The sequence below is a fragment of the Cynara cardunculus genome, unplaced genomic scaffold, assembly GCF_001531365.2.
Source record: "Cynara cardunculus var. scolymus isolate 2C unplaced genomic scaffold, CcrdV1 Un_Scaffold_2058, whole genome shotgun sequence".
Taxonomy (NCBI): Eukaryota; Viridiplantae; Streptophyta; class Magnoliopsida; order Asterales; family Asteraceae; genus Cynara; species Cynara cardunculus.
In genome coordinates this window covers 10,766-22,141 of record NW_020200962.1, presented here as the reverse complement: position 1 = coordinate 22,141, position 11,376 = coordinate 10,766, and the positions used below count along the sequence as shown (strand labels likewise).

Sequence of the window (11,376 nt, the reverse complement as noted above, 5' to 3'; positions counted from 1 at the left end):
ATATATTTGGTATCTAATGTTAAAAAATTAAATGTTTTTAATAAATATTTTTGAGACGCAGGAGTCACAACTTTCCCGGATTAGAATTTCTCAGACAGAATGGGGAAAACACATCTTGATTTTGGTCATCATTGAGGCAAGAAAGGGTGAAGAAAAAATAGATATGAATATAAAGATTTATTAACTGCGGCTAATTTCAAGACATAAAAAGCTTCGACATTTTGGCTTTTCTTTCTCGCATCTCCCTCTCTGTTTAATGCTTAGAAGCTTAGATCAGGGACCCCAGAAAACCCCATTTTACACCAACATTTTTCAAGTGAATTCCGTCGGTGAGAATTGAGAAATTTCCAACTTTTGAGCCATTTCAATCAAAGATCTGGGTGCGCAAAACCACAGATCTTTGGTGTTTTCATTCAACTAAGGTTTGTGGGTTTTTCATTGTAATTGATGGGGTGGAAATATAAAGCTGGATTGGTTCTAATTGCTACTGTTGTCATCATATGGGTCTCCTCTGCCGAAGTCACCCAGGTCAAATTCTCAGATTTCTTGTATTAACTTGTAATCGTTTATACTGTTTCCATCAATTTATATCTTTTAATCATGTGTCATTGTTGGGCGATCGACCGCTTGATTGTTTCTATTTGTCTCGTATCTGTGTGTAGGTGTGTCTGTTTGACTTTTGTTGTTTGAAGATATCTGCAATGTTCTTTTTGGATTTGCTGATTTCTTGATTGTTTCTTTGAAATTTAACCCAGAAATGATTGTCCATCTGTTTCATGTTGTCAGATATGTTTAAAGTTCCAAAATTTGAGTTAGATCACATGAGTTTCTTGAAATCCAGGAGTAGGAAGTTGGTGGTTACCCATGTAGATAGGGAATAGGATTAAAAAGTCAACCTTTTCTTTTGGTTCTATAAGGTACAGAAATGTTTAAGCCTATGTTTTTGTTGGATACAAGTGAGCTTCAATCTGTTTTCGAGTTTAATGATCTCTTAGGGACTGTTTGGTTGGTTTTCCATTAAGTCCTTGTGTGGATGAATTTGTCTCTGTAGATTGGGAAGGTTTTCTAATAGGATCTCTTAGGGACTGTATTTTTTAATTGGGAGGAGCAGGTTTGGAAAAGAACTTGGCTTTCTGCATAAAGCTTTCCCGTACAAGTTTATTGAATATGTCACTTTCTATATCATTAAGCCACTAACAAACAGTCATGTATAGCTGATCAAATAAGCTGAGTGCCATTAAGCTCATTAGGCTGCTAACAAACAGGCCTTTAGAAGACCATGTATATGTGCATTTTGTGGTTGATTTCATATAGTATGATAAGGTGTCTTTTTTTTGGTTAAGTAGTTATGCTATCAATTCATTCGGATTTATCAAACAACACTTCGGTTTAAATGGTTCATAGTGTTAAAAATGGTAGATTTCTGTCTATGATGTTCTATGAATAGTACTTATCAATTGCAGTTTCCATTTTGTGATGTCCAATATTTATTAATTTTGGTCAGAAAGGCCATGGACACCATACCTAAGGTAGTCAAATTTTTAACATCAACAAATCCTATATTAGTTGCACTGTTCCCATATCTTATACAATCTCATGTTAAAATGACTCTTTTGTCCATTGTCATCATTGCAAGTTACTGATTTTAGTCTACAAGATTCCTCTACTTTGTCATTGTTGAGGGGTATTTTTGACATTTACCCAACATTCCAATCCTATATATCCGATGCCACATTGCACTTCTTTAGGATGTAGAGTACATTCCATTCCTTTTTGCTAAACAGAGTTTAGACTTCCTTCGGGAAAAAACTTCATTAAAGCTTAAACAGAATAATGGTGTTTTTAGTTAACAGATTTCTGACCATTTTTGTACATTAAAAACAGGGAATTTTCACGGATTATAAACAACCATTTGCAGTGACATATCTTGGAGCTTCATTAATGGTAATTTATCTTCCGATTGCATTCATCAAGGACTTGATATATATGTTAATCCGAAAACGATCTGCTAGAAATGGTACAAAAGCTCAATCCCCAGGTGCACGGAACTCGCCTCTTATGTATATTGGTGGCTCGGCAATGTTCGAAATGGAAGTTGAAGGGTCATTAAATCGAAAAGACAGTGATCATGACATTTCTAATCAAGAAGAAGGAAACCTGTTAATCCCTAAAAGCAAAAGTGATAATTTGCCATTGAAACAAGAAAACATGCTTACAACAAGGGAGGTTGCTACGTATGGATTCTGTATTGCACCTATCTGGTTTGTCACGGAGGTAATCATTTATGAATATGCAATCTGTTACGATTAAATGCATCAATGCTCATTTAACTTTTCACATATTTGAGGTAGTTATAATGAACTTTACGACAAGTCTTTTTAAAGACGATTGTTGATGCAAATGGTCGAAGATCTTTTACAAAAATATTAAGACTTTTGGGTAAAAAATTTCGAATTTTGATTTCAAAATTTATATGATTCATTTCTGTGAATCGAACGACTTTTTGAAACCTATAACAAAAGTGTTGGTGTTAAAATGTCAATTTCTAAAGAAATCCATTTGAGTTTCAAAATTTGGAAATCAAAAACAAGAATGGAGGGTGCAACTGTAGTTACAACTACTTATTAATCTTGACTAGCTTCTTAATGGTTTCATTTCATCTCAGTATTTATCAAATGCTGCACTTGCACGTACGAGTGTTGCTAGTACGACAGTACTGTCTTCAACTTCAGGCCTATTCACTCTATTCATTGGTGCGGCTTTGGGCCAAGATTCATTAAACGTGACGAAGATAGTTTCTGTCTTTGTCAGCATGGCTGGTGTTGCTATGACCACTATGGGAAAAACTTGGGCTGCAGATGAAGCAGCTTCAAGTTCTTCTTCGTAAGTCTCTCACCCCTTCTTTTAAATGCTCAAGAACCTCTCTTTCATCACTTTGCTAGTTTGCATTTACTTTTTTGTGGTAAAGTTGCTGCTTTGTGACCGTAGATCACTGATTCGAATCATGAAAAATACTGTATACGACTCCCCTCCGTCTAGGGACAAACGGGCTTCCTACACTAGGATCACTTTGTAATGAAAAAAAAAAGATGTTTATATATGGCTTTGAGGGCCAGCTCAACTTGCAAACAAAGGCTAGAGTGGTTGCCCGTTCGAGTCACATATGGCCCACTGCCTGACTGCTATGTTCAGGGTCCCATGGGATTACTCGACCTACAGTTACCAAAAAAGAAAGAAAGATGTGTATATATTCGTGTGTGTGGGTATGATATAGATGAGTTGTGATCTTTCCTTTTTTTTTCTCTTGTCCAATCTTACGGCCACATGTTTTGTTTTTTCATCAATTTGGTGTTCTTATTGAATGTTTCAGGGCATTGACTGATATATAGTTCAACTTTTTGTTTCTTTTAAAGAAATGGTGGTCGCTCTCTCATTGGCGATCTGTTCGGGCTTTGCTCTGCTATGTCGTACGGGCTCTTTACTGGTGAGTATGATCTTTTCTCAAATTAATTGTTAAAAACTTTATGATTTGAGTTAGATTTTGTGAAACAAACCATACAAAATCTATTATAATGAATCAGAATCTGTCTAAATCACTTCTATATTGGCTCATCATGCCCATATCAACATATGATTCTGTATGTGTGTGTTTACCTTTTGTTATATATGGTTGGATGTAATTCCATTTTATTTAACCTTATTACAGTGCTTCTTAAAAAGTTTTCCGGGGAGGAAGGAGAACGCGTCGATGTGCAAAAATTGTTCGGATATATTGGTTTATTTACGCTTGTAGCTCTATGGTGGCTCGGTAAGTCTAAGCTAGTAATCTGTCAAGTCTATAACTCATCAAACTACACTATTCCTTTCTTTGGAAAAAAATATGTGGGTTGTTGGACATTATCTCCTCGTAACTATATATATTCTTTTAAAGAAAGGAAAACATGGTAGAGTTTCTATTTTTCGTTCACTTGCAACATATAGATAGCAAGGAAAAACCCTCACAGTCTTTGGTATTTGATCCGATTTTTCAACATTCACATCTTATGTAACTAATCTTCGTTAAGGCTATGGTTGGCAAACTAGCTGAAGCTAACTGTAGGCTGATAAACTAGTCATGTTTGGTAAAAACTAGCTGTTAAGCTAGATAACAATGTAGAATGACTAAAAGGAAAATATAAGGGGCATCCTTGTAAAATATATGGGGCATAATTGGAAAAAAGCGAAAAAAGCCCCAATAAGTTATCTAAAGTAGCTTTTTGAAAATCTAGCTTATGGGTTACTGAATGGGGATTTTTCAATAAGCTCAAAAAACCAGCTAGCTTATGTTTGCCAAACATGGCCTAAGAGTCATTAAAATGGGATATTGTTGGAAACTTGTGCATTGAATGCTATGAATTTCTTTATCATTTGGTTGATAACGGGATGTCGCCACCTTTTCAGTTTGGCCACTAACGGCGTTAGGAATTGAACCCAAGTTCAAGATTCCTCACTCGGCCAAGATGGACGAAGTAGTTATTGCCAACGGACTTATTGGGAGTGTTCTTTCCGACTATTTTTGGTATGCAAATAAAATAGCTTTTTCTGGATTTAAATTCGTTATTAGAAGTCTAAATGGATTGATTTTGTGTTCATTAGGGCGTTATGTGTTGTATGGACAACTCCATTGGTGGCCACCTTGGGCATGTCACTCACTATCCCGCTTGCCATGGTGGCTGATATGATGATCCATGGCCGCCATTATTCCGCCATTTACATTCTTGGTTCCCTTCAGGTAATTTATATACCTTTTGGCTGTGAAATGTGAATTGTGAAATTCTGAAAGGGAATGATGATGCTTTCAACTTTAATATTTCAAATAAGGCAATTTCATGCTTTCTAGTCTCATGGTCATGGGTGAGATACAGTTTTGACTTTTGAGGTCAAGCTTGTTAGATTGTAAACTTAGATTGATGTGCCTTTTGTTACATATTTAACACCGACATCTTTCTACATCTAGGCTTTGTAATAGTTGGAACTTTATAGCTAAAAATTTCACAGAAAGCTAAAGAATGCGTATCAAATTTTTTATCCAAAAGATCGTTCATTTGACTCAATCGTTTGCTTCCTTTTTTGTTTATATTGGTGTCATTGATCTAACTCAAAGAATAGAATATTTGGCTAATGATTTTGGGCCTCAAGATTCTCTTATTTGTGATCATTGAAGCGTTTTTTAGATGTTTAGCTGACCGTTGAACAATGTTATCAACCAATATGCGGATCCAAGAAAAGCGGGCATGGTGTTTTTGTTAACGTATAGCCGTTCTCTTGTGGTTTACAGGTATTTGCTGGTTTCGTGATTGCTAATCTTCCGGATAAATTCTCAAAGAAAATAGGGTTATAGCAGGCAGCAGTGTGCTTTGGTTGCCATCATCACTAACCCTTGCCTTCTAAAGGTTCTTCTTCCTTTGAAGTCTTGATTCCTTGTTGAGCTTCAACATTCCAAGCCTGCTCATGAAACAATCTTGCATTTGATTGCTTGAAAAATGAAGTTCTTGGTTCAAAATTGTGATATACACATACTTTTTTTGTCTTTGATTCAAGTTTTGTTTTCAAATTTGTGGGTATTTGTTAGGGCATGTATTGCAAGATTGGTAGATGATTTGTAGCAACTTTCTAAACATGTTAATATATTAAATGTCTTGATTTCTTTTCCTTTTAGTTCTTTTTTTGTTAGATTCTGATGCAAATTGGTCCAAATTATGTTTAAAACTAGTTTTATTTGTGTGTGTTCCTTTGGTGTTGATTCTTTTTTTTAAGTATATAATCATATTTACGAGTATTTACCTCTGAGTATTTACCTTTGATGAGGTTTGAACCCCTGATCTTCTGGAAGGATGGGTTCTCAATGCCTCGGTACTACTAGGCTGATGACCCTTTGGTTGGTTTTCTGTTATTCTGCAAAAAAGGTACGACACCATCTTCTACATTGCCCAGTGGTCCCATGACTATTATGGGAGGTGAATCGCGTGTTCCAGGGGTAAGTTATGTTTAAAACTACTTTTATATATATGTTGTGTCGCTTTGCTGTTATTTGTTTTGTATATAACATTATTATTTATATATAGTAAATACTTGCATACTCTCCTCATCTTTGAAGAGGTTTACCCTTGACCTCTTGGGAGACTGTGCTATACGAGTGACTAGGTACTATTGGACCAATGACCATTTCGTTGCTTTGTTGTTATTTTGTAAAACAGGTAAAGATCCTCTACAATGCTTTCATCATAATGGTCCCATGACTATCACGGGGAGGTAATTTGCGTGTTCCAAGGGTAGATAGTGTTAGAATATGTGGACTTTATTAGATTACGCTTTTATTCTGGTGGCGTGAAGTTGTGAACACATTCCACCTATTCTAATGTCGTGAACGCGTCATCTCTGACTGTACCGGCCTCCTCCACGACAATAGTACCCTTCACACACATAGAACACAACACTAGTACCCTTCACACAAACATACACAACCCTTTCCAACATCACTTTCCACTATCTCAATATGGTGGTACCGACACCTCGACCCCCTATACGACACTAGTTCCCTTCACACACATACACACAACCCTTTCGGTGCCACCTTCCACTGTCTCCAGCGTCATGAACCCACCTCTACCCTTCATGTTCTACATCGGTCTTCCCCCTTTTCACACGTATACTCTCCACATATGACACTAGTACCCCTTTACACACAACCCATTTCGGCATCACTTTCCACCGTGTTCCTCCCCCGTTCACACACAATACCAAGTATGAAGATGGTAGTTGGGCCAAATCTAGACAACACAACTTAGTTGGAACGTCAAGTGACTTAGGGGCTGTTTACTAGGCACTGACCGACCAACAATGCTGAGCAGTCAGCTTGTTTACTAAATTATCGCTCTCACCGAAATCTGACTGGTATGCTGGCCGAACACTTACCGAGACATCACAAAAATGATGCTTACCCGGGTCAGATTTTCATTTTCCATGTGTGCCCTTTTCACGATTAGGTTTCTTCTCGATCCTCCTCCTCCCATCTCCCAACCTTCGTCGCTCCCATTCCTTGTCACTCCTGGCCCTCTTCGCTCCAGCCCTCGTTATTCCCTGCCCTTGTCGTTCTCCACCCTCCCTCCATCCTCGTAGGTGGACAAAATCGTAATTTCAAAATACGCTTCCTATGGGAACGACGAGGAGTTCCCCAATGGCGGACCTGGTAAAGGCAAACCAGATGAAGCAGCCGCCATTGAAGAACTGGGGGTGGTGACGATTTTCTATAAACCTGAATTAAGCCGAATCTTTTGCATGAAATCGGTGGATCCCTGACAAACCTTCCAACTAATTTCCATCATCTCGACGTCTCTTACACGACTATCACCGGTGGGAGCGTAGTAACCCTCCCTCCTCGCTTTGTCATTTCTCCTTCACAATATTTGGTAAAACCTAGAAAAACCCAGAACCTGTTTTGCAATCTAGCAATCATATTTAACAAGAAGCGGTTGACAATAACATACTATACGACAGGTATTTCAACCCCTTTTAATGTTCTTCTACCTTTTAATGTTCTTCTATGTAGATGAACTTTGAATTTCTGTATTTGATGCAGATTGTTGGTACTTGTTATTGCTTGTTCTTTACGATTTCTATGTGGGTACCTTCGTAAATTTTAGAATGATCAAGTGATTAAGGTTCGTATAGTGGTTATTGGTTTTTATGAGCATAAATTCTTGAAATATAAATACTGTAATTGGAGCAAGGTTTAATTTTTCCAATTTTTGCAATCACTCCTTTCGTAGTTGGAGAGTTATGATGATTAGTTTTAGAGACAGATTTTTCATTGTTTTTGAGTCCCAAGTAGCAGTAGCAACAAAGATGTTGGCAGTTAGATCAGTAGAAGCAACATTTGAATATATGGTGTTGGTGAAGAAATTAATAATTCAATTCCTTTGAAGGCTTTCCTTCCGAGCTTGTGCCTACCCTTAAGATTGAAACAAGTTTCGATATCACTCGGAATGCTCGACACTTTTTCATTGATCATTTATGTTTCTCTCATCCAATTCGTTACATTCCGCTTCATGTGGCTTTCAGCATCTTGTCTTGTTGCATTCAACTCCCTCATATTGGACCATGTATCCGTCACATATTTTGTGCAAGAAATCAAGTAGCCTAGTTGTTTCTTATTGGGAACGATGAGAGACTCAACAACAGGACCAACAATGGTAGTAACAATCTCGATTGCTCAATATTCTTACTAGTGCTAGCACCTATATATATATATATATATATAGAAGCAAACAAATGAATAAAGGGAATTTAAAACTATATATATATATATATGCCCAAAGACCACAAATCTCACATGATATTCAAATGTTGCTTCTAATGATCTAATTTCCATATATTCAAATGTTAGATTTTGGGCATATCGACCTCATTTTTACCATTATTTTCTTTACCTTGGGAGCTCTAATTCCTTATTCCATGTGATCAATTTTATTTGGATTTTGTATGCACTTATTTGATGAAATTTATTTAAATGACCTTAATAGTTTATGGTGTTTCTTTTATCATTTCTTGACGTGGGTACTTTAATTATTATCGTAAATATTTCTTGTTTTTTTGTATGTGTTTTTGTTTTTTATGCTTTGTTATTGAAAACATGATGGATAATGAAGACCTTGAAATGATTGGGTCTTTTTGACATAGGTATGGATCATACGATGAATCATTTGAACCCAAAAAATCGTGGGTTAGTTGGAATAAGAATGTAGTAAAAACTTTCTTTGAGTGTTGTCTACAAGAGATGTCCATGAATGGAATCCAAGGCGGTAGCTTTAAGATGCACTCATGGAACAATATAGCGGAAACATTAAAAAGGACTCACAACTTCATTGCTAATCAAAGACAAATGAAGAATCATTATGATTATTTGCGAGGGAATTACTTTGTATGGTCTAGACTAAAGAATAAAACATGTAATGTCTATAACCCAACAAACAACATATTCAATCTATCTGAAGTGGAGTGGAAGGCAGAGGCAAAGCTCAATTCTTTTTTTGGTTTTCTAATTTAATTTCTTTATATTTTTCTTTTAGTTATATGTTTTTCCTTTTTTTTAATAAACAGTTCAGTAAATATGCTGACAAGTTGAGGAATGCACCACTACTTTATCCTAATCTTTGTATGCAAGTTTTTGATGGAGTGGCGGCCACGGGTATGGGGACTTGGGGACCTTGGTCTGATTCTCATAACCCTTGGCCTGCTACTAATGTTTCTAATCCACCTTTAGTTGTTGATGATCAAGGCTTGGATACCACACAAACACCTCCTGTTTCAGATCAAGCACCTCTTATTTCAACTCAAAGACCATCTAACTCGACACAAGAATGTTCCTCTCGTTCTCAAACCAAAAAACGAAAAGCTAATCAACCATTAGTAAGGGATGATGAGTTGACTCATGTGGTGACACACGTGAAAACCATTTTTGACAAACCATCAGATGACGGAGATATGGACGCTTGTATGTCAAAATTGGAGAAACTTGGTTGGGAAGATAGCCCGTTATATGACATCACACTTTTTCTTTTTAGCCAAAACATAGATTATAGAAGAATCTAGCTACGTTTGAAGGATGAGAGGTGTGAGTCATAGGTTAACTTTAAGGCACACCAACTTAACTTAAAATAAACACATGATGTTTGATATTGATGTGGTATTTAGACCGACATGTTTTGTATGGACGAGTTTTGATGTTTTGTATGGACGAGTATGAAACTTTATCACTTTTTGGTGTTTTCTGTATGAACGAGTTTTGGAACTTTTATATTTTCAGTTTGATATTATGTCACTCTGTAGTGTTGATTGTTTAACTTGATATTTTTGTTGTTCTAGTTGTATGTTAAAGATCTATGTCATGCATGAAACATAATACGATGTTTTTTGTATTTCGTTTTTGCAAGGTTATATGGATTGCAATCAATTAATGATGATTGTGGTGATTGCATATTGGTATTTGAGAAGAAGAGCTGAAGCAAGAATAGAAAGGAGAGAAATAATAAGAGATAACAATTCAAATTTGACTGGACATGCATATATACAAGAATTATTACGTGGGTCTAATACACAATGTCATGAATTGATGCGTCTATCTCGTGATGCTTATATACTCTTGTGTAACCATTTTAAACAAAACAATTGGTTGCAATCCAGTAGTCGTATAAGTGTTGAAGAGAAGATGACAATATTTTTAACTATTATTGGTTATAATGAATGTTTTAGAATGGTTAAACGGAGATTTCAACATTCTACACGAATTATTCATATATGTTTTCATGTAGTGCTAAATGGAATGATGGACTTCGCAAGAGAAGTCGTAAAATATAATTACAAAAATAATTATATATTATTCAACATATAATTATAAATAAAGTTATAATGGTCATTTTATTGTTGGTAAATACTCTTATCTGGGACAATTGTGGATAGAGTGCCCCTTACTCTAAGAAACATTAAAAATAATTCGTATTAAAAATTGAGATGCAGGAGATCGAACTTGTACCTCCCGCATGCAAAGCAAACGCTCTCCCATTTGAGCTACATCCCCTTTGGTTTCATTATGAAAAGGGAAAATTGCACCAAAATGTAACCAACTTTCACCTAATTCCTATTTTAGAGAACCAATTTTCAAAATCGTCATTTTGGGGAACCAACTTGCACCTGATTCCTATTTTGGGGAACCAACTTACAAAATAATTATAGAAAAAAATAACTAAAATTCTTTTTTTTTTCCAAAAATTAATGCAATAAAATCTATTTTTCATTTCAAATCTCATTTTTTTAATTCAGATATCAAATTGAACATTTAAAAAAAATCCAAATTACTATAATAAAATTTGTTTTTTACAAATGCAAAAAAAATCAATTTAATAGAAAAAAATTAATTGATACAATAAAAAATAAATATTAAATATCACATTTAAGATTTTTATATCTAACCAATTGCATCAATTAATTTTTTTCTATTAAATTGATTTTTTTTGCATTTATAAAAAACAATTTTTATTATAGTAATTTGGATTTTTTTTAAATGTTCAATTTGATATCTGAATTAAAAAAAACAAGATTTGAAATGAAAAATAGATTTTATTGCATTAATTTTTGAGAAAAAAACAAATTTTAGTTATTTTTCTATAATTATTTTGCAATTTGGTTTCCAAAATTGAAATTAGGTGCAAGTTGGTTTCCTAAAATAACGATTTTAAAAGTTAGTTTTTCAAAATAAAAATCAGATACAAGTTGGTTTCCTAAAATAACGATTATAAAAGTTGTTCCCAATAAAATGAAGTTGATTCTATTTTGATACGA

At 35.1% G+C, this 11,376-nt stretch overlaps 1 protein-coding gene across 1 annotated transcript; it reads left to right on the top strand.

Moving 5' to 3' along the window:
- Positions 1 to 266: 266 nt before the first annotated feature.
- LOC112502848 (uncharacterized transporter C405.03c) lies at positions 267 to 5,694 on the top strand. Its single transcript, XM_025106850.1, has 8 exons — positions 267 to 528; positions 1,885 to 2,274; positions 2,666 to 2,883; positions 3,414 to 3,484; positions 3,707 to 3,808; positions 4,441 to 4,558; positions 4,636 to 4,771; positions 5,318 to 5,694. Exons 1-8 carry the CDS (start codon positions 448 to 450, stop codon positions 5,378 to 5,380), a joined length of 1,179 nt encoding a protein of 392 aa, XP_024962618.1. The 5' UTR covers positions 267 to 447; the 3' UTR covers positions 5,381 to 5,694.
- Positions 5,695 to 11,376: the final 5,682 nt, after the last annotated feature.